Source organism: Dermacentor albipictus, chromosome 1 (genome assembly GCF_038994185.2).
Source record: "Dermacentor albipictus isolate Rhodes 1998 colony chromosome 1, USDA_Dalb.pri_finalv2, whole genome shotgun sequence".
Classification (NCBI taxonomy): Eukaryota; Metazoa; Arthropoda; class Arachnida; order Ixodida; family Ixodidae; genus Dermacentor; species Dermacentor albipictus.
This window is the reverse complement of record NC_091821.1, coordinates 84,240,885-84,265,308: the sequence shown is the minus strand read 5'-3', so window position 1 is coordinate 84,265,308 and position 24,424 is coordinate 84,240,885. Positions and strand designations below refer to the sequence as shown.

General features: G+C 46.5%; 1 protein-coding gene across 2 annotated transcripts in view; it reads right to left on the bottom strand.

Annotated features, from left to right (window-relative positions):
* Positions 1-24,424, bottom strand: part of LOC139048582 (uncharacterized) — a 303,847-nt gene that overhangs the window by 159,505 nt on the left and 119,918 nt on the right. Inside the window, exon 3 of one of the 2 annotated variants that reach the window (XR_011507776.1) lies at positions 5,858-6,083. Coding sequence is in view for 1 of the 2 variants with exons in the window: in XM_070523003.1 (XP_070379104.1) it covers positions 5,869-6,083 (215 nt within the window). In the remaining variant the exon portion in view is untranslated. The remainder of the gene's footprint in view (positions 1-5,857; positions 6,084-24,424) is intronic. The other variant, XM_070523003.1, reaches the window with a different exon arrangement.

Sequence of the window (24,424 nt, the reverse complement as noted above, 5' to 3'; positions counted from 1 at the left end):
TCTGCCGGCCTTCGCCTCAGGTATCTGGGCACGCGCCATCAGTTGAGAGGAAACTGCGCATTCCCAAGAAGTTGCCGCCACACGTCAAGTGTGCAAAGCTGGAGTCTGTCTCGTTCACTTGCACAGTGCACAGCGCGCCTGGTAAGGCGAGCTGGATACTCATCCAAGTCACTGCCCGATCTGTCAAGGCACCTCGTCCCTCAGTACCTTTAGTGCCAGCTCGCTTTGAGTCCTTTATTGAGTTTCTCTCAATGCAAGAGCTTGCTACGAACGGGGTTGCTTTTATACGCGTGATGCGACGTCTCTCGACAGTCGTTTAGTGGAGTGCAATTGTCAACAGAAGTATACAACGGCACCACGTAACCATTGGTGTTGTATCAGAGCGCATACTGCACATGCTGTGTCCTGGCGTTCCGAAGATCTGGACCGTGATTCTGCAGAGATACCTCGCACACGATTCCGTGCCACGGTTATCATTCACCCATTGATAACGCGGACGGAGTGTCACTGTGAAACCGCGAAGAGGAATAGCATTGGAAAAGGCATGGTTACAAAACCACGGCCTTGGGCTCGTTGGCTCGCACGCTTCATGTCCAATTCTGAACTTACTAGTTTAGCATATAGACAACTTGCGACAAACTAGCTTTAGAGTGAAAAACAACAAAGGTCAGTTTTAGAGACATGGTTCGTTTTGTACTTCAGGAGAAGGTGGTATATAGGATGAGGTAGTAACTTCATGCTAACTTCATCAGCGCCTGCATTACCAAAAAGCTATTACACTACGAGTGTTCGAAAGAGAAATTTTTAGCCAATTCTGATGCTTGATGTATCATTAGCGAAAGCGCCCTGCCAATAGCTCGAGTTCGCTCTTATGAACAATTCTAGTGTAAGAGCTACTTTTGTGAATACGGGCCCAGATGGTCAGCATTAAAGGACAGTATTAAAATACAACTTATATTATTGCCGGTGTAGCTTCAGCTCGCTGTCGCGCACAGTAAATTGTTTTTTTCAGCCTTAAGCGGGGTGCAAGGGTGTCAGCACTGAGGCAAACCCGCACCCTTAAAAGTGGAAACATTTTCACTGTGCTAAGGACAACGCGGCCAAGTGACGTCGGCCTGTCCATTTAAGCATGCGACACTTGCCACCTCATCGTTCGAACTGCCATCCAGCCTGCAGCTTTGGTGAGCACAGACGCGCCTTTGCTCTGCCGCGCGCCGCGGCTGCCCCAATTAAGAGCAGGCGCCCGGGTCAGCTACGACGGTGGGCGCCGTCTCCTCTCCGGCGTGCGATGGGCGAGGCCGTCGCGCCTGACGGATGGCCGCTCATGGGCGCGCCGGCGAGAGGGTTGAAAGAACGAATGCCCGGGCCAATTAGTGGGGCATGCGCTGTCCGGAAAGTGGTTCGCACTCACAGTACGACAGTCTTGATTGGGCTCTTTAATAGAAAGCCGTCTGGCCGTATCCTCATACCATGCTCTTATCTCGCCCCTGCTGTCTGTAGGAACTGAGCGATTGTTCGAGCGCATCGTCACGAGCCATACTCAAGCATATTGCGTAGACCGCAGCCTATACGTCCCTCATTCGCGAATGTGTGATCACTTCGGTTGCAACAAGACAGCTATGGAGAAAGCACGTCGTGCCTATGTGCTTCTATAAAAGGTAGCGCGAATATAATCGCTTTGATTTAACCATAACAAGTAAAAAACAATAATGTTCTTAGCCTGCAGTTTTTTTTTCTTTCCTGCCACGTTTTGTTTTCCTACTTTTCAGGACCGGTATATTTTAACGATTCCCTTTCAATGCGGTTCCTTTTCATTCTTCGTCAGTAGTCCTAGCGACTCTTCGCCCGCATTATGACCGGGATCAGCTGGTCATGAACGGTAGATGATAAGAAACTAATAGAACATATTGATAACAATCCTTATCACCAGCTGCCCTTCCGCTAGAACCGCGGTGTACATATTGCTCAGCGAAAGTTGAGTGAGTACCTATACCCCTTCGCCTGTCTGCTCTGATGCTTATACATGTATGAACACTTCATTGAGTGCCTCTTTTTGAGATGCGCGCATGTAAAACTGGCACTGATGCTCGGATACAACTTGGTTTGCCTTGTGAGCGAGCGGCCTACAGAAAATGCACGGCAAGGTAGGCAAAGCATCATAAAAGGGAAATTCGCCTTTCACTGTAATGCGGCTGGTTACGACAGAGCAAACAAGCTCGACTCCTTTTTAATGAAACCACACACACAAACATGCGCGCGCACGCACGCCCACGCACGCGCGCGTGCGCACACACACCACACACGTGCCTATCACACAATCCGTTCTATCTGCAACAAGCGTTCACTTCCTAATTACCGTGCAGCCAGGGATGCACGACAGCGAGCGTTCGTTTGTTTTCTTTACCCCGCATGGCCGGCGCTGGCACTGCCGTGGTGATGATGATGGTACTTTATTGGCATCCCCTTTGAAACGGCGTGGGGACAAATAGCCAAGTATAGCTTGCTTGAATTACTCAGGTATGCTATAGATGCTTTTGATTCTAGCTTTCTTTTTTTTACATGTCTCTAACTTTTTTCTCTTCATCAAAACTTCTCTATCTATCTTGTGCCGCTACCTATGCCTGTAACGGATCCGCTCATATCAAAATCTTCCCTGCTTTATTTTTCACCAATACTCTAAACGTCCAATGCTTATCTCGACTTCTGACCGGTTGATGCTTCCGTCCACTTCAAATCCAAGTGCTGGTGGAAGGTATAGGTTACCTACGGGTACAGTAGGTGAATCCTTTAGCATTCTATTAGGATGTGCCAAGTGGTCTCCGGGTTTTTGCTGCAGCATAGACATGCCATATCTTGCTTCGAATATTTGCTCCGGTATGTTTTTGTCAGGCAACCAGCTCGAGCCTGAAATAGCAAGGCACTTCCCTTCGTGTTATCGTGCAGTTTACCTTCTAAATTCTTTCTTCATGTTCTTGTAAATCTGCATGGTCTTTTTTGTTTCCATTCTTTACATCGCAACCACTGTCTCTGTTTGACTCACTTTCTATCTGATGACTACTGGTTGTTTATTTACAGTTTCAATTAACCTATACTTTGGTACCAACTTTCTTGACTTCTTCCGCCATTCTGTGTCCATGCTTTTCAGGTACAGATACCTGTGCCCTATAGTGGCCCATTTAGTTTTATCCATGTTTCCGAGTCTTTCTTCAAAGCTAATTTTGTTCTGCTCTTCTCTGACTTCAAACGATGCCCAATTCAAGTCACCCTGTACTCCCTCATTTGAGGTTTTGCCGTGGGCTCCCAAAGCGAACCGGCCTACCGATATATGGTTAACTTCCAGCCCCGACAAGATATCCAATTTTAAGTACAGAATGGCATTAGCGATCGTTAGCCCTGGCACCATTGCTCCTTTCCATATTCCACGCATCAGCTCATATTTATTGTGACCGTAAAGAGCTCTATGTTTCATTATTGCTGCATTTCGCTTCTCCTTTATTTCCAGGCTAGCTTGGTGGATGCTTGAGTGGGTTTTTTTTTCGTTTATATATATGCTGAGGCATTTATATCGCTTGACTATGGATATGACTTGCTGTTGAATTGACACGCGTAATTACTGGTCTCTTCATTAAAGTTCATATATTCCCGATTTCTCTGTGCTAAACTTAAGGCCTAGATTTGTCGCTGCGTTGCCACAGATATTCGCAAGCGTCTGTAAATCTATTTTATTGTCCGCTAGTAGCACTATATCGTCCGCATACATCAGTCCGGGGACCTTCGGTTGCACCATTTGTCCATTACGCATATATGATAAATCACTCTAATTCACTGTTTTCCAGTCGTATTTCTATGCCCTTACCACAAAGCGTGAACAATGATAGAGACAGAGAACACCATTGCTTCAGTCATTCGTGAATGTGCACCACTTCGTTACGTTTTCGGCCATCCCATACAATTTGCGCTCAGTTGTCTCTATACTATATATTCTTCAGCAGCTCCACGAAATCGTCATCTCTGCCTTCGCGCTTCAGAATGTCCAATAACAATTCCCTCTATACGTTGTCGTAGGCTCCCTTAATATCAAGGAATGCTACCCATAAATGTCTATTCTGAGCTACTGAAATCTCTATGCACTGAGTTTGCACAAACATATTACTCTCTAAGCGTCTGCCTTGTCTGAAGTCATTCTGTAGTTCCCCCAGTACATCATTTCTCCATCCACTTTGACAGTTCTAATGTTATGGCTTGCATTGCCATTCTATATATCACCGACGTTACTGCTGGCCTGTACGAGCTCGTCCTATCCTTATCGCCTTTGTCTGTGTAAATGAGGTTCACCTTGCTTTCACGCCATACGACCGGAACTTTCTTCGTTTTAATCACTTGCTTAAAGGGACACTAAAGGTTATCAGAAAGTCAAGTTAAAGTGATAAAGCAATGCTCTAGAACGTCTAAGGCGTCAATATAATCGCGAACAGAGCTCTAGTAACCGAGAAATTGAGGTAAATGCACGACATGATTTGAGACCCCCCAGCGACATCCCGGTACTAGCCCTATTATGAAAGCACTCCTCATCATAATTTATGACACTAGTACTCAACTACTCGTATTAAAAAGATCATTTCATTAGATTATAAGGCGGAAGAAAATGCTACTTGTCTATTTCTATTCGATTCTAAGAAAAAAATAGCATTTTGACGTTACCCTTGAGTAGTATGGGTGATCGAAAGGTTTCGTTTTCACTCGACTCTGCGCGCTCGACTTTGCGCCGCGCGCGCTTTGAAGTTTCAGTTGTTTCGTTATCGCGTCGTGCTGTGGTGGTCCTGCTGGCTCGCGAAACTTGCATTTGGAACAAGCAGCGAGAATGCCACGTGCATGTGATGTCGTGGGATGCGCGAACGGTCCGCGGAACTCTTGCCCAAGGGCAGATGCAGCGACGAATCCAACGTTACTTATCACTGTGGGCCAATGAGTGAACCTCTCCGTTGGAAGTGGTTAAGAGCCGTACCGCTGCCACAGCGCGCTGGCAAAGAGCCGAAAAATCACGTAGTGTGCTCGATGCACTTTCCTCCAGAGGATTACGAGTTCAACGCCGACTTACTGAGGTCGCGTGAAGTGCCTTTCAAAGCAGGTCGTCGTCGTAGTAGTACGCAACGACGCCTGCAGTGCGAGCCCTCAACAGCAGGTCACGTTCATCAGTGCTTAAATCGCTGAACTCGAGCCCAGCGTCGCTGGCTAATGTGTCGTTGTCAGGGTCATCCATTGCAACGAGCGTCGAATTTGGCGTCATAAAATAAAGAACCAGCTTATCGTCGTGCGCTTTCCCTTCCGCTAGCCACCATAGTTCCACTTTCGCGCTGCTGTCGGCTCTGTCTTGGCTCTGTTTCTGGCCGCGCGTTTGCGTTTTGTGCAGAAAAGCCGTAGCGCCATCTGCGGGAGCCGTTTTACTCACCGACGGCGCAACGTCACTATGAGACCATGACGTCAATACTCCTCGATCGGAGGGCGGGTGATTTGAACTGCGCTAGAGGTACGCGGACGCTTCAGAACGCATTTTCTCTTAAAGTAAGTCTCTTCTTCGCACGAAACAAGCGTTTCGAGGTTTCTGGGATGGTATTTCAACAGTCCACGTTGACTTAGTATTAACCTTTAGTGTCCCTTTAATAGCATTAATCAGCAGTGACTTTCTCTTTGGATCGATGTTTTCGATTAGCTATACAGGGGTTTAGTTGGATCCTGTGGCTGTGTAATTAGGGACATTTTCTTCTGCCTCTCCTTGAACGCATCATATTTTTGGAGGCAGCATGCGCATACGCGCGTAGCGCAATCCCAATCCATTCTATCCGCAAGAAGCGCTTACTTCCTCTTTACCGTGCAGCTGGGGATGCGCGAAGGCGAACTTTCTGGTTCTTCTGTTTTCTTTTCCCTGCACGGCCGGCGTCCACGCTGCCGTGGATGCGCTGAGGCGAGCGCTATCTGGTGGTGCTGCAAGCAACCCAGCGGCGCCGACGGCGCGCGTGCTCCGCTGTGATTGGTTGGCCCATTCGGCAAGGGAACAGCCAGGCCGCATCCACGGTCACCAAACCCTGCGAGGTTCGCAATGAAATGCTTCGCATAAAAAAAAAAAGAAACAGCAGTGAAAAACATTCTTGTTTCGGAGCTTCCGTTAAGGTATTTGGGAAGCCGAATGTCATGCTGCGATGAAAATAATACAGTGGTTGGAGTTCTGACAACTGTAAGTGGTATGTGTTTCTTTTTTTTAACTTGGTGAGTTTCAACGTCGGAGACGTCTACGACTCGTACCATATTGGTTCCTAGTACAAATGCTTCTCCACGTTCGCCTGGGTACTGCTGCAGTTTGGTGGAACGTAAAGTTTGGCTTCACTTACCCGCACCTGGGGTCGTATTCACGTAGCATTTCGTTCGTAAGTGCTCTATGCTGCTTGCTGGTCGGCCTCCTTCACTAATAATATGTTCAGCACCAGAATTGGCGGAAATTTGCTCTTAATTAAATATTCTTGCGCAACAGCTTTTTCTGAGAACACGCCCTTGGCATGTATTCACAAAACTCTCTCACTGTAGAATTATTCACCATAGGATATTTCCGCCAATCCTGATGCTGGCAATTATATTAGCGCAGGCGGCCGACTAGTGCCATAGAGCTATTACGAACGAAAAGTTTTGTGAATTCGGCCTCTGGAATTTTGCTGCACAGCTCTCAAAAAGCCCATCAACTGCCCGCATGCACTCATAGCTTGTAAGATTGCATTTGAGAGGGTGACTTTGCAATTATCTTGTGTTCATTTGGAGAAAACATTTCTATCTCCAGAAGAGTTTCTTTATTGTTTAGCATTTATTTTAAAGAAAAACAGCGTGCTTTGTCGACAGTTGACATACTTCGATAGTTCGAAATTACTTATTCTACGTGCAAGCACTTCTGCAAAACTTCCTTGTTGCCTTCAGTTTTGTGTTCTTAAAACGTCTGAAGCCACCAGTCCATATATTATTCTGAGTTCGTATTCGCAAATATTTGCATTCGTAATTGTACTTTGCCATCGGCGGCGGCCCAACATTGCTAATAATATGTCCCCCACCACGACTAGCGGGCAGATGCTCTCACGAATCGTTTTAGTGTAAGAACATTTTTTTTCTGAGTACGAACACAGTCGGCCTAATGTAATGATTTAAGAATTAGAATGGTCTAATTCTTTTCATTTTCGCGCTTCGTCAGTGGTAAAAGCACTGTTTGGTCTACGTTATTGGCAGCATTGGTCAGTCGAGAATCGTGGATATTACGGAAGTAATGTATTCTTTTGCCATTAATATATTAGTGGTAGATTACTTACTTGGCTCTGTAGAATCGAGCGAAAGGATTCTTTACATCGTAATGGCGTGTTCTCCAGAAACATTACATTTTTCAGTCCAAGCCTTTGCCCCATGACAGGCTTCCTGCGCCATACGTTTATACATGTTAAACCAGATATTTAAGATTCTAGTGAGTCAAACTGAAATATATAAAGTTTGCGGCGTGCGCCCCCCTACCCCTTTACACCATCAAAAGAAACCAAACGAAAGAGAGAGGTTGCTTTAAAAAATGAATTCTGGGGCATTACGTGCCAAAACCACGATTTGATTATGATTGTGAGGGACGCCGGATAAATTTTGCCCATCTGGGATTCTTTAACGTGCACCCAATGCACGGTACACCGGCGTCTTTAGCTCTTTGCCCCCATCAAAATATGGTCGCCGCGGCCCATCCCGCGCCCTCAGACTGATAGTATAGCGCAACACCATAGCCACAACGCCACCATGGTGGGTAGGGATTTTCTTTTTACATTTTTAGATCTCTGTACAACCGCAGTCAACGTAAAAGTACACGTACTAAGTAAACACGGACCACCCAAGAAGCCCACGCAAAAGAGGTCAGAGGTAAGCCTACTGAACACAACAGCTAAACAAACCTTAATGAGGTCGCAACGACCAGGCTTAGTCGCAGCCAATGGGCTCCCCCGTTTCACGGTTAGTTCGAAAATTTTCGAAAGACGATAGGACTGCTTCCGTCCATGTCGTGACTTTCTAGTTTACGATGTCCCGTTGTCTTTCGCTGACTTTTACACTAAATGCATAAAAGAAATGATAAACTAGTTTGAAAATATTGGAGTCTTGCAAGGACTGCCCGTATTGCGGCACGCAGTAGTCGTGAAAAGAACGCAGTTTCTGGCGTTCCCTTTCGGTTGTACCGCGTGTAACACTGTAATTTCGCGCCCGAAACGTGACTCCCCGTTCACTGGGTGCACTTTTTCGCGCTCACGTGGGTGCTGGAATCGGCGAGGGAACTCAGATCCGTCAGAACAAAGCACACCGTACAAGACATGGTTAGCTCACTTTGTAACCCTACAGGGAAAGGCGCAATTACGTTTACCTAGCCGATCATTCGGTAGCTTTTCTTCGTTTCTTATTTTCCCTCGTTCGCTTCAGAAACTGACACAAGAACACGCTTTCACAATGGATGAGCGACGTCGTGCATCCGCCGCCGATGCCTTTAGAAACAGAGAGTGGTTCGTACAGGGAAGATATTTTTTTTTTCATCTTCCTTTGAGGACATGGAGCACGCCCATGGTGTGTGGTAGTCTGTGTTTGTAACGAAAATTGCGTCTTCATTTTTCTCCTAATGTCCGTTCAGTGAACTCGACGCGCTGCAGGGATGCGTTCTCAGAATGGCTCCGAAATTCGAGCAAGCTTGCAGTTTGCCGCTATCTGCAGAGATTGATGTCAAGTTCATCGACAACGAAAGGTGTTGAGTTCCGCTATAAATCACTTGCTGTGGAGGGATTGCGCTACAAAGTATACCTCGGCTACTCAATTTCTCTGTTTTCGTCACTCTCCAATATTTTTTTTCTTAGGCACAGAAGGGGATGGAAATAGGGGGAAATGTACATTTTGCTTAGGTAACGTGATAAAGCTATGTCTATATTTTTGATAAACTGTACGATCTACGCGATTGAATGCCTAATTTAAATTATACTGTGAGGAAGCTGTTTAAGATATTGCTCACACATAACATGCGGAGTTCTTGTAACGTTTTCTTGTTCTTAGTTTTTTTTTATCGCGCATTGAGTGGAGTTCAGTGTTACGCAGTTATCTTCTTTCTCACGGTGACTATACTGCCTGTGTGCCCTCTAGCGGGGACAATGACAAAGAACATGTTCGATAATTTTCTCGTCGCCGCAGTGGTCACACGCAGCACTGTCCTCCCATCGCTGCTGCGCTGGCGTGTCTTGACGACCGGCCACTTTCGGAGCAGACAGTCCTGGAACGCCGACGTCTACAGTCGTCACACCACAAAACAGTCGAGGCACTCTTGTAATTTTTACGTTTGAGTGGTCTATTGGAGAAACTGTGATTCTCGTGGACGTTCACGACCTTCCCTACCTTTTTTCTTCGTCTGTTTGCGTTTTCTCTCCGCTGTTATTTCCTTATTTCACTTCCCTACCCTTCGCCCAGTGCAGGGCAGCAAACAAGAATGTTATCCGGTTAACCTCCCTGCCTTTCCCATCCTGTTTGTCCCTCTATCTCTCTCTGACTACGCTTTATAGCTGCCTCTATCCTACATTTGTTTTACTTATACTGTTGGACAGAATCGTCACACGGGCTTAAACGTTTCTTCAATCTGCCTATTTGACGACATCTTCGAGCTTTTCCCGATTGCTTCCTCCTCTTCTCATACTCAAGTGCCTTCATGGCGCAGTTACCAGTTTAGCCGTAAGTATATATATACTGACCTATATATACGTAAGGTGCTTACGTAAGGTGCTGAGTATCCCACGTCATTCTACTACTGTACAGGGGGCAGTTTGCTTACTCGGGCGCCGCTGAAATGAGGACTGAGAGCAGAAATAAAATACATTGATACAAAAAGAGGATAAAATGACGCACGCGTGTATGGTATATTACCTCGAATTCATCGCTCTGGAACACGCATCTCAGATTTTGGGTGGCACTTTGGCTGTCTTGGGAACAACCACTAGCACTGTATAATCTTCACTGGCTGGCCTTTTCTCTCTCTATGTCTAAGCACCTATTCACGACAACGCTCAAAATACAGCAATGAAAAATCTCGAAAGCAGCAAAAGTGTACCGTAGCTATTCTTATGTTGATGGTCGAAAAATGTGTCCAGCGTGGGAAATTAGGTTTAATGCAAAGAAGGGCATCTCTCGCCATTCGTCGGAAAAAAGTTCAGCAACAGTCACGTTCATGTTTTGTTAAGCATGTTGGAACTTGGTCTGACTGGCAGGTCCTTGCGATGGATGTCTGAATTTCTATCAGCTCGCAAAATATTTGTTCAGACGGGTGAAGGAAAGAGTGCTGAACATGTTGTCAAACAGGGAGTACCACAGGGAAGCGTACTCAGCCCCTTCCTTTTAAACTGCGTCATGGCTGATTTAACAAGAAGGCTGCCATCACAGTTAAAGTTTTCACTGTATGCAGATGATGTGTGTATTTGGACAACTGGGTCTAATGCTCAACTACTTCAAATGGCATTGCAAGACGGCATAAATATAATCAACAAATTTTTGAGAGAGAGAGGAATGGTACTATCACACGCAAAGACAGCTGTATTGCCCTTCACTCGAAGGCAGTTAAAAATTTTCACTCTTAATCTGGAAAGACACCCTCTAATGATTGTCACACTGCATCGATTTCTAGGCATAATACTTGATAGGCAGCTATCCTGGGCACCCCACACAAAGAAACTCGAAAACGAGGTCAATGCCATAGTGACTGTACTTCGCAGACTTGCAGGCACATCATAGGGCGGATCAGTATCGTCCATGCTGACTGTTCACAATGCGTTAATACCACAAAAAGTTGCGTATTCCGCGCCCATCTCACACGGACTTTCCCACACGTCAGAAGAGCGACTTCAAAGACATTTAGCTAGAGGACTGCGCCTATGCCTAGGAGTTCCACGAGCAACTTCCAGTTCTCTTGTAATAGCTGAAGTTCGCCAATCACCATTTCCAGTTATGCGAACTACAGAAACATGCCGGCATTATTTCCGTCTTCAAACCCAGCATAAAAACCACCCATTGGCTCTAGGCATAATGAAACGAGATAGAAGTTATGTTCATGTAGAAATTCAAGAAAATCTTCACATATTGCCAAGAAATGAATTTTGGAACTCAGACATCGAATATCCTCCATGGCTGCTTACAGTTCCGAAAATCGAATCGTCAGTAGATGGGATATTCAGCAAAAGAGACATGTTCATTCGAGCTGCTCAACAACTAGCGCTGTACCAGATATATATGCGGTATTCAGGATACACTCACGTCTATGCAGATGGCTCCAGTACAGCAACCTGTTCAACTTCATCATTCATTATACCGCACCTCAACAAACAAGAATCATTTAAGTTATCTCGTGCGACTTCGTCCACAACGGCTGAACTGTTCGCAATCCTATGTGCGATAAAATTCATATTGTCAGTAAGAGATGCGCAAAAATGGGTAATTTTCAGCGATTCGCAGGCGGCTCTAACATCACTCTGCAACACAAAGGGGAAAACATTCAGTGACAGTATAATATATGAAACACTTAAAAACCTCACAAAGGCAAGCGAAGCGAAACATTCAATAGCATTCCAGTGGATACCAGGGCATTGCGACATTCCTGGCAACACAGCAGCCGATGAAGCAGCACGACAAGCGCACCTCAAAGATGATACGGCTCCGCTCCCAATATCAAAGGATGAATTACACTGCATTATAAGGACATCGTGTCTCAAAATGTCTAGAAACACATGGTTTGACCAGAATTCTAAGAGCACGGGCTTATATCATATTGATCCATTTATTGAATTCAAATTTTCGTTGTCATTAGATATAACTATGGAAACCCTTATTAATCGCTTAAGGCTAGGCACTGCCTACACAAAGCATTTCTTACACAGAATTGGCCGTGCGGAAACCCCCGAATGTGATTGTGGATTTGTAGACGAAGATATATATCACCTCCTTCTAGATTGCCCACATCACGACACACCAAGAAGCCGACTTAAATCAGCGCTAATTAAATTAGAGCGCAGACCTTTCAGTTTAAGGAAACTTTTGGGCCCTTGGCCAACAACGGCCTTACAGAAGAGTGCTTTAAAAGCACTAAAGACATTTCTTGAAGACAGCGGCATTGCTGGACATTATTAGCGCTTTCATTGTTCCCTTCATTTCATTGTCACTGTATATATCCATCTGTTTGTGAATTATGTTATGTTGACTGTTCTGTTGTGACTGTATGTGATAATGCATTTACACGATGTATGTACCACCCGCTGACTAGACAATGTGTTATTAGGCGATAATATATTTTGTACTTTTGAGACTTTCATCTACATAAGTGTGGAGACATTTACATTGTATATTGTTTGTACCATGTATTCCTTACGTCGTAGTCCTCCTGTGGAACCGTTGCGTGATAAGTCCTGATGCTTGTGTGAAAAGACTATTTGATATGTAACCTTTAACCCTGTACGATGTATGACGGAACCACTCAAGAGATGAGGAGTAGCCGGCGATTTAAACTGTGCGCCAACATCTCCTTATATCATAACAATAAAAAAAAGGAGATGAAGTAGAAAATGGGCCTGTTCTGGTTTTTTTTCTTTTGTTAGTTCGTTTCTTTCACATAGGACAATTGACTCCTACTAACATTAAAGAAAAAGACATGAAGCAAATACACACTCGTCCTAAGCTGCAAAGGCACGTCAAGGCACCAGTCCACCTGCCAGTCGGTCATTGCCCCCTAGAGGCTCTCAGAACCCACGCAAATCTACGCCACGGCCTCTCCGCCGCCTCAAGGTGCTACCTGCCACACTACTATAGCTTCCAGTATCTCCAAATCGTTCATTTGCGTATGGGCATGACAGTCTCGGCTGGATAGCGTAAATTATAAGCGCGAGCCAAAGATAAACACCCTTGAGAACGGAGGCACTCGTCGTTGGCCGAGCTTGGGTCTCGAGACAAGGGAAAAAGCTCGCGAAGCACCGTGACAGTAAACTTTCTGACAGCCGCGCCACCCACCTTTCAATCGCTCGAAGCTCCCAAGGCCGCCGGCGTCAGGACGGGGGCGTCTGCGTTCGGTGCACTGGGAGCATAGTGGTTGTCGGCACCGCATAGATTGAAGATGGCCCGAGGCGCGCATCTGAGGCGAGTTGCACGCCACGTGGAGCGGCGTGACCAGGAAATGACAGCCTTTCGCTGCGACGCCGTTCAGCGACGAAGTGAAACTTTTGGGGCCAGACAGCTTCGCAATTAAATCTTCACTCGTGACATTCGACGTCCGCGAGCCAAAGCCCCTATATCCGTCACGGCGGGCGCCTCAGTGGCACTTTATAGCGAGGAAAGAAAGAAGATGACGATGCGCGCTGACGTGATGCTGCATAGGCTGTCCGCGTACTCGCGGAACCCCACAGAGGCGAATGAACAGTCACAAAATGACGGGGCGCGCCTCGGAGACTCGCGAATGATGCCTCGACAGAAGAGTATACATATATTCGTGCGCGAAAAGCACTGACACAGCAGCGCACCACGCGCTTTGTTTCGCACATCTCATGCGTGCAGTATTCGGCGGGATGGTACTTTGTGTGGTTGAACATTTGCTGGTGTACTAAATGCGAATTGTTTCATTGCTCATCACCGTGTCATGTGTCGTATACAATATACATTTACAATGACTTTTCCGAAATAATTTATTTAGGACACATACAGCAGTTTACGATTTGAGGCGAGTGAGTTGTCAAGGCGCATCCAGCTGGAAAGGCCACGTTAGAACATTTACATGAGGTGCACAGTGGCCGCGTACACGTTTACATCGACGGTTCAGTTACATCTGCAAGCGCAGCTGCCGCTGTGCTGATACCAAGAAGATCCGTCAAGATACAGCTAAAGACGTCACATGTATCACCAACGACAGCTGCTGAACTCGTAGCCCTGCGTGCGGCTCTTCATTTTATTAAGGAGGAACCATCCCAGGCATGTTCAATCTTCTGTGATTCCAAGGCAGCCCTACAGAGTGTACTCTCAGCACTGCGCCATGGATCACATGAGCAGCTCGCCGCAGAGATCAGAGAAGTCCACCATCGACTAGTTGACGAAGGACACGATATAATATATCAGTGGTTGCCTAGTCACTGTGGCATACATGACAATGATCGAGCAGACGCAGCTGCCCGATCTGCCCATGACGGCGTCAACTGCGTTGCCATTCCTCTTTCGAGAGCCGACGCAGCGAAAAAACTTGCCACACTTGCGCGTGAACTGACATTAGCCCAGTGGAATTCATCCGATTTCACAAGTGCACGCCTCCATACTCTGGACCCTAATTTACGGCTCCATATTCCGTCCGAGCTTCCACGACGTGACTGCACCCTTCTTATCCGTCTATGGCTTGGAGTAGCATTTTCAAATGCCTACTCTTTCCTTATCGGAATGGCCAACAGCCCACTGTGTGACTTCTGCGGGTGCAACGAAACGATCGAGCATCTTCTTTGTCAGTGCTCTCGTTTTAACCTACAAAGAACTGTCCTCTCAGCCACCTTAGACAAACTGGACAAGCGCCCAATGACAGAAGACAAGATCCTTGGAACCTGGCCTACGCGAACATCAGCGCGATCCGCTATGAAGGCGCTGCTGCGATACTTGAAAGACACGGGACTTTCTGACAAATTGTGACAGTACACTGTGTGACGCAGGACTGTACGGTGACAGTGCGTAAGACTAGGAATGCCTTTGCGGGTTGCGTGACAGTGCCCACAGAAATAGTTCGTGTGTACGTGCGTGTGTGTGCTTAGGTTTTTTTTCCCCCCTTTTTTTTATCCTTCTTTCTTTCTTTCTCACCTATTGCATCCCCTTTCCCTTCCCCCAGAACAGGGTAGCCAACCGGAGATAATCTCTGGTTAACCTCCCTGTCTTTCCTTTGCCTTTCTCTCTCTCTCTCTCTCTCTCTCTCCAGCTGGAACGAATTTCGAAAAGCACCTCTTTCGGGAAAAGCGCACGTATGGCGTGCGGTACACTGTTATCACACTTGCTTTAATTTGTACAGTTTATTTTATGTATATGCAAGTCACAACCTCATGAAGCCAACAGATAATGACATCTAGAAAAGCATAGGGGGGAATTACTGGTTTATATATTTGAAATATGGAAATTATAAATAAAGAGAAATGAAAATGGATGAAAAAGCAACTCTACATCCGCTTATGCTCGGATGCCTTTATTTTTTTTTTTTTGAGGGGGGGGGGGGTGTTCTCAGCCCACACATCTGTCGTGGGATACATATGAACTTTATTTACGAGTGTACCTTCTGACTCGGCTCACAAGCGGCATCAGACTAGAAAACACAAAGACGGAAAACCAACACTGTTTTTAGATTATAGTGAATTTTGCAACAACTTTGATGTTGTAGATATCACCTGCTTCAGGAAGTTCCATCAATAACCTTGCTCGAAACAAGTATATGGCGCATTGCGTTGCCACAACCGGGTGACGTAAGTGCAATCACAATTTCTGTCCTGAATGCATTTCTTTTTTTTTTTTGCAGTCTCGTGTCTTCGCATTCCTGAACACCTTTAACACTTTTCTTGCGAGGGACGCGCTCTGCGTTTAGCTTAAAATACGCGACAAAGCCACGTGGACGCTCCGTCACGCTCAGCTCAATGGGTTCGGCACCGGCGCCAAAGTTGCTTTCTGCCTTCCGCATATGCCATGAGTTGGGCGCATCCACACTGGCGTTCCTGTTGAGCAGCTGCGTGTGAATGCTGGTTCCAGTGAAATCAACAGTAGTCATCAGGGGAATCATATATTTATTCATTTCATTGGGCAATGGACAAACTCCGACTGTTTTCCGTTGGTCTCATTTCATGCACCATCCAAATGCGATGTTGCAACGCCGCTTGCGGCGCTCCCCACCACGTCAGCATTTTGAGACGCCTGATGGCTGTCAGGGCAATTAACGCAGGAAGCTGGGCTAGTTGCTGATGCATTTGCTGTGACATAGTCACTACCACCATGCTACCCGCTTTGTTGACTGCAATGTGGGGGGTGGTATACAAAATTACACTTCCCTGTGGAAAGTGCTATATTGGACAAACAGGCAGGTGCTTTAATGACCGGCTTAGGGAGCACCGGAATGCTGTAAGCGCTCTGGCAGGCGCTGGCCACTTCTCTGGCCACTGCCGTAGATCTACATGTAGATGCTCCCTGTGTTTTCATAACACGCAAGTGCTCAGATGGTTCGCCAGGCAGTTAGGGAAATATTTGAGGCGTATTGCAATTCAAAAGCTGCTGATGAATGGGTAAGCGCTCCATCACTGGCACTCACTGATAGAGAAGTGTTGTACCTTGAGAAGATCCTGATGAGTGCTTTGTAATGGCTTGCTGAGGGCGCCCATCGGCTTCGTTGCGCATTTGGTTTTCTTCTTTGTGGCACATTCGTTTATGCGTCTGTCTGCGCATTTATTTGTGCATACGGTGGTTTCTTACATGTTTTCTTCTGAACAGAGCTTGTCAGTTGAAGTCTAGCGCTCTGTCCTGTCCCGCCTATTTGCCCCCATTAGTCTTGTTAGCGCTAGTAACGATGCCACAGCATGTGCATCAACACCATGGAACTAGCCAAATTTTGTGCGTTAATTACTCTTCTTTCTAGTTCAATGAGTCCTTTCCTAACGTCTGTTCAACCTCAGAATCTTCCCGGTACCCTTGTACACTTTATTGCCACCACGACTTGCCGTGGAAGTAGACTATCATTCGCGCTCAACAACCGTTTAGGGCCTTTTGAAGTCCTACATTTGTTTGCGCCCTGAGCGCCATCAGCCCTCCATGCCATTGAGATAACCAAGCTTATGCGCTCCGAATGCTGGCACCGAGTCCGCCATCTGCAGCTCTGCCTACAGGCCCTCACCGCGTCGCTAGCTATTGGATACAACTGGGAATCGGTTTTGAGAGCTCGAACTCGCGAGGGGGCAAGGTGGACTGAGTTTCCGTGGGCTCGGTGCCTTCCGTCGTTGTGCGCTTGGAAGAGAGCGTGCTGCGGGAATCCGACCCCTACGCCTGCTAAGGTGACGTAGCTTGGTGGTTGCAACGTGCCAAGCAAGGTTCATGATCTGCTACATTATTGCCCGAAATTTTGTAATGAACCAAATGAAATACCTGTCTCTTTCTTAAGTCTTGTTAGAAAAACAGCTAGTTGTTCTAACGCTGAGGAGCAAAGTATGTGTTCCGGAAGATGTTGACTGCCTTCCCTCCGGGGGTCGTATTAGCAATACTAGTAAGGCAATTAAGCAGCACGTTAAGTTTTTAAAGGATAATAAACTGTCTTTGTTGGAGTCTGAAAAAGAGGGGGGTTCCGTTGTCGTGTCGCAGACATGTTTTCTTTAAAAGGCACGTGCTGCTGTCAGTAAGAACTTTGTACACTCGGTTAATGTCGCGACGAGTGTCTAGAAGGGGGCCTGACACTATGCCAAGGTTTGCATCATGATGGCCTCCTGAAGCGTATCCTAGCCACGAAGAGAGACACTCTGACAATGTTCTTTTCCGCTGAGCACGAGGTCACGGGATCGAATCACTGCCACGGCGGCCGTATTTCAGTGGGTGTGAAATGGGAAAACACCCGTGCACTTAGATTTAGATACACGTTAAAGAACCCCAGGTGGTCGAAATCTCCGGAGTCCTCCACTATGGCGTGTCTCATTATCATAAATTGGTTTTGGCACGTAAAACCCCATAATTAAATTAAATTAAATTAGCTCTTTTCCGCTAAGACGCATAAAGTAGACGTCCCTCTCAGAGCAATTGTAACTGAAAAAGACTCTTGGCAAGGGGAGATGTCAAAATTTCTTCAGAAACACTTTGAAAGGTTGCACGTCAATGACGCGTTCGTGTTCCGTAACCCTAGTGAACTGGTTATCTGCCTTTCGGCGCAAGACCACACTGAGGGAATCGTTGTTCGCCTTCTCTATCGATGTGGAAGAGCCTTTTTACACTTTTCTCCAGGCTGAGCTTTTAATTTCCGTCAGGGAGCATATCGAAGAGCCTGGCCCCGTTGACTTTCAAAATGCCACTGGCTTTTCTGCTGACAGTTTTGTCGACATGCTAAGGTTTTATTTCTCCTATACCGTTGTTCTTCTTGACCAGGACACCTTTGTCCAAAAAGATTGTGTTTGCATCGGATCGCGCATAGCGCCTCTTTTAAGTGATTTGTTTTTATCTGTTGTTGACAATCGTATTTCATCATTGCTTGGCAATACTTTTGTAGCTAAGATTTTTAGGTATGTCGATGACTTTCGTGTTGTGCTGAAAGGTGTGCAGCCCGAGGGGAGCGCTTATGCTGTTGAAAACAGTCTGGGTGTTTTTCAAAAGTGTGGAGTTGGTCTTAAGTTCACACATGAGTTACCAGTAGATGTTCGCCTACAATTCCAAAATATTTGTATTACTCTAAAGGATAGGAGCAAGAAGCCCTTGCTTGACTACCGTTCGGCGCACTCCAAGTTAGTAAAAAGAGGCACAGCTACTAACTGCCTGCAAGCGGCTCTGGTTAAATCGTGTGTGCACCATGTTTCCTGCAGCGTTCAGCAACAAGCGAGCCGTTTACGTAGGGCCGGGTATCCAGATGACACCTTGGTGTCAGTCACTGAGAGTCTCATCAAAGAGGTAAAAGCTGACCCGGCTGCCGCTCGGTGCAATAACGCACGTCCGAGAGGGAAGGGGCGGGGGGGGGCACCCTGTGCCCATGCCATACGTTAACCGCCGCAAAAAAGAAGGTGGTTAAGCGCGGTTTGGGTGTTGCTTTTTCTGCGCCACTCAAGCTCGCAAGAATGTCCAGGCTGGTAAACAACGCCGGGAGTAAAGGTACATGCATTAAGGACCATGTCACCCGCTTTCTTGACTGCAATGTGGGGGTGGTATAAAAAATTCCATTTCCCTGTGGAAAGTGCTATATTGGACAAACAGGCAGGTGCCTGAATGACCGGCTTAGGGAGCACCGGAATGCTGTAAACGCTCTGGCAGGCGCTGGGGACTCGTCTTACCACTGCCATAGATCTACATGCAGATGCTGCCCGTGTTTTCATAACACGCAAGTACTGCAGACGGTTCGCCAGGCAGTTAGATAGGATAATATTTGAGGCGTATTTCGTTTCAAGAGCTACTGATGAATGGGTAAGCGCTCCATCACTCGCACTAACTGACAAGTGTTACATGTACCTTGAGAAGAACCTGATGAGTGCTTTGTGATGGCTGGCTGAGGGCGCCTATCGGCTTCGTTGGGCATTTGGTTTTTTTAATACGTGGCACATTCGTTTATGCGTCTGTCTGCGCACGTATTTAAGCATATAGTGGTTTCTTGCATGTCTTTTTCTGAATAGAACTTGTCAGTTGAAGTCTAGCGCTCTGTCCTGTCCCACCTTTCTTTTTTTCGTTAGTCTTGTTAGCGCTAGTAGTTATGTCACAGCAAGGCTGTCCCCCACACACACGCATATATATATATATATATATATATATATATATATATATACATATATATATATATAAACCGAAAATCACCGAGAAGATGGGTTTTTCTTCCTTCGAAATACGTGTGGCCCATTGAAAAATCCAGTCACTATATATATATATATATATATATATATATATATATATATATATATATATATATATATATATATATATATATATTCCATTTTTTTGTACAGCTTGTAGAATAGCTTTTTTTTTAATGTATCCAGCTTTCGACTTCTTCAAAATTTCGCTCTTCAATGAAAACCTCCTCAATGGGATCGTCGTTTCAACGTACAAGCAGTGAGATGGACGAAACAAGCGGCTGTTCGCTCCGCTCTGAGAGAGAGGGTTCACCGCTCTCGCGCCTATACACGTTTGGCCAGGGCGCTAGCACGCGGGGGCCGCATCCCTGCGGTCAACCGATGGGTAACCCTTCTGAACTCTGCGCAGCGCGTCTCCCTGTCGCGGCTTTCCACAAGATCCCCCCCCCCCCCCCCATTCAGCCCATAACTCGGCCTCCCTTCCATCCTCCTCACCCTAACAGCCTTCTCCCGTTCAGCCCCTGGCTGCACCTTCAGCACTTCCTCGAGCTCATTACACCCGAAGAGACCGGGCCCAGCTATGCGTTGGTCATCGTCTCGCGGTAGGCAAAATAAGCTGGGCGTGTACCTTCGCTGACCGACCGTTACTCGGCCTCCTCCCCCGCCTGGGGAACCTTTTGTCCGAGCCGAGGGCGAGCCCTATAATTACAAGCGCCGACACGACCCCTACACCGGCGGGCAGCGGCTGACCGGGACGATGAGCCGCCCGAAAGGGGTATCGATATCCGGCGGCCTGTCGCCGTCCTTCCTTTCAGCCATCTCAACTTACGTTAATTGATCATATTTCCGAGCAATATTGTTCTCGGACGTTGCCTTTGCTCTCTCCGGGCACAATCGCATCTGCTTCCACGTCTTCGGCTGACCCCCGACCTGGAAAGCCTCTTTGTCATATTTCGTTCGGCCTCGCTGCTTCTACTTCCCTCTGCTCTCGCACTGCCGGCTTCATTTCTTTGCTATTTCTCATTGTGTGTACGGGTCTGTTTATTGTACACAACGCCATATAGCTTTCCGAACTCTTTGCTGCTTAGCCGCGCTCCAGAGCACCTCTGCTTCTTCACTTTTTTTTTCTTCGCTTCATTTTGCTCAGGCTACGCGTCGCAATGCTTCTGGTTGTGTCAGTTTGCTTTTATCTTGCTTTTATTTTTTGCTAGCAACCAAAGACGAGCACCGTTTGGCCCCGCGCAAAGAAAGAAGCGCTCGCTGGCCACGAGAGTGGGTTGAAGAGTCCAGGCCTGCGGGGCATGAAAGTATGAAAGATGGCGTACGAAATTAGTCATGTCCGAGTGGGGCTGACCAGTGGTCATCTACAGTGAGCTGGGTCGTACACCCCGAAAGCCGAAGGAAGAGCGGCTGCAGTTCGCCGAGGGAAGAAAAATGCCCGCTTTCACTTGATTCCGCCCTCAGCGGACAGTGGCGTCGACGGCAGCAGCTATGTGGATGCGTGTTGCGCTGTGGAAGATGAAGAATGCTTGCGGTTAACCGAAACTGTTGGCGCTAACGAAGGCGGTGCCTGTCCCGTGAGGCGTGCCCGAACCTTTGCGCAGCGTAAGTTGGGGCGTTGTACAGTAGCTGCCTGTCTTCATTTCTGTCGGTCCTTGCTACTGGTTTTAAAGGAAACCTTAGCTCTGGTACGCCTATCTCAATACATGTAAAAGGAAAATTAGTTTTTCTCGGCAACCACTGAACCAAATTTCGCGAGGTTTGTTGGACTTAAAAGAAAAACTTAGTATCTAGTCACTGTTGGTTTGGAATTTTTTATTTAGCTCGTCTATGTTTTAATAAATAGTGGCGAGAATTGAAAATTTTCAGAAAATGAACCTATCAAGTTTACAATTCTGTAACTAAGTGATAATAAATGATATAACAATTAGGTGAATTGCATCTAATAGTGCATCTAGAGTGCACAAAAGTGATATGTTACACGTGAATCTCAAAAAATTTAGTAACATAGAAGTACAGCTTTTGCCGGAACCTTTGTGCACAACGTAACAAATTCACGTAAGATATAATATGTCATACCAAAGTTACCGCCTTGACTCATCTAATCGTTGGCGTTTACAGAACCGCAATGTCTGTTCTTGATGCAGAGCTACTAATTTGTAAACTTCGTGCTTCTATTTTTTTTCAAACGTTCGCATTTTTGAAAATCATCTTAACAAAATTCAGGCCCTAAATCGAAATTCTGCTTCCAACAGTCACTAGAATTTAAGTTTCTCAATCAAATGCAACAACTTCTTTTAAAATTGGTACAAGGCTTATCGCAGAAAACGTTTTTGCGTTTTACATGTATTTGAATAGGCCGAGTCGGAGTTGCCCGAGCTAAAGCTTCCTCTAGAACATATTCAGTGTCCGTGGCTCCTGCAGAGCTCCTTTGCGAAAAGTCGTCAATAATTGATACAAGATGAGAAAAATGCACGCCGCTTTCTCGCATAAGATGGTGAGATACCTTCGGAACAATTTCGAGTTGGTGTACACAAAAATAATAAAATGAATAACATTTCTTCTATTTAGTAACATGAATGGAGGAGGTGCAACAAATACTTATTTCTCGCACCCATACCCGCCGTGGTTGCTCAGTGGCTATGGTGTTGGGCTGCTGAGCACCAGGTCGCGGGATCGAATCCCGGCCACGGCGGCCGCATTTCGATGGGGACGAAATGCGAAAACACCCGTGTGCTTAGATTTAGGCGCACGTTAAAGAACCCCAGGTGGTCAAAAATTTCCGGAGTCCTCCACTACGGCGTGCCTCATAATCAGAAAGTGGTTTTGGCACGTAAAACCCCAAATATTATTATTCTCGCACCCATGAGAGCCAAGCTGCTGTAGGGACGTCTCGAAGTCAGGACTCCTGAAGAACTCGTGGTACGGCCAGTACGGCTTGCGCAAGAATTACAATAATTTCAATGTCCTCTTTGTGGGTGAGAAAAAAGGCGGTTCAACGCCAACTGCTACGTTACCGCTCACAAATATGAGAAGGCGAAGGAGGAGGAAATAGAGAAGGCAGGGATGTTACAAATATGGAATGAGCTGTGCGGCGATGAAAGTGTATCTGTTCCACAATTGACGAGTCCATTGGACAAGCCGGCAAAATAAAGGAATGAGGTTTATACTCTGAAACCGAGAATACCCGAGAGAGAGGAAGAGAGAAACCGAAGAGAGGGAAAGGCCAGGAGATTAACCAGACCCACTTCCGGGTTGGTATACCCTGTAATGTTGGGGAGGAGTAAGGGGATGAAGAGAGAAAAACAAGGGAAGACAGGGAACGCACTTTCGCGCAGATTCCCAGGTGCGCACCGAGTCTACAAACCGTTGCCATAAACCGTCGACTTGAGATACCGCAATAACGATTTCGTGGCTTTCTGTAACGTCGACGCACACGGCTATGATCCAAGGACCTTCATTTCCTCAAACGGTCTAGAGTCCAGCCGGTTCAATGCTGTCCTGAGAGGTTGACGTCCCACGTCGTATAGAACATATTTGCGACAATACCAGCAAGCGGACTCAAATTTTGATCGCCCGAAATCGACTAGTAATATTCCATTGCATAGTTCTCATTATTTATTCGTGTATTTTTAATCGACGATACTGGTTATGTTGGAGGCCTTCGTGGCGGGTTTTTCAACTACACTTCCTTGTCACCTCGATTGGCAGGACTGGCGCGACGAAAATTAAAACAGCGCACCCGCACGTACACCCACGCACACAGACCGAGAGCACGCGCGCTGCATCGCAATGCTACGAGCGGGCCGAAGACCGGACAGCAAGAAAGGCTTTACCCGCCTCTTTCTTTTTTTGGCTAATGGCCACAAACAAGCACTGACTACGCCGGTTAACGCCCACGCCCCGTTAGAGATGCGGTAAAAAGGAACCCAGACGAGGTGGACAAAAGGGCGATACGTAAACACCAGACAGTTTTATTCTTTGTCAATTTCCATTTAAGCTGCGCTTATGGTAATGTTATACCACACGTGGAGATCTAAGCACAGTATATCGGTCGAAACCTAATGTGGAAAGCGTGCGCTCAATGCCCAGTGACGAGAAGCAGACAATGCGACAGCGCCTGCGCTATATTTAGGTCCTGCTCACAATAAAGTGTTTTATTATTATAGGTACACACACACACACACACACACGCACACACACACACACGCACACGCACACACACACACGCACGCACACACACACACGCACGCACACACACACACACACACGCACACGCACGCACGCGCACGCGCAGGCACACACACACACGCACACACACACGCACGCACACGCACACGCACACACACGCACACACACACACGCACACACACACACACGCACGCGCACACACACACACACAAACAGACACACAAACACACACACACACACACACACACACACAGTTACTTTTGTGCTTCAATGCGTAATATGAAGATTTGTTAAGAAAGTAAGTTGAACGGCAGTGCATATTTTATAGCAAGTTTGACGGCGCATATTTCGTAAATGGTGCATTCTACACAATTTCTTTCTATAGCGGATATGCCTTGCAGTCTCACCTACTAGAATTCGTAAATAGCAATATGGGCCATTAGGCAATTAGATAAAATCTTAGTAAGTTCATTTGTGTTAATTAATCTATTACGTATTTCAATTTTTTCCGCATGTCTGCCTCTCCGAGTAGGCAGCTCATTGACTAGAATTGTGCTATCCACCACAGACAATATTTAAAAATTTTTGAAAGTATTCGCTTAAACATCCTGTAATATAGACAAATCGTAAGAATCCAACAGTGGCAC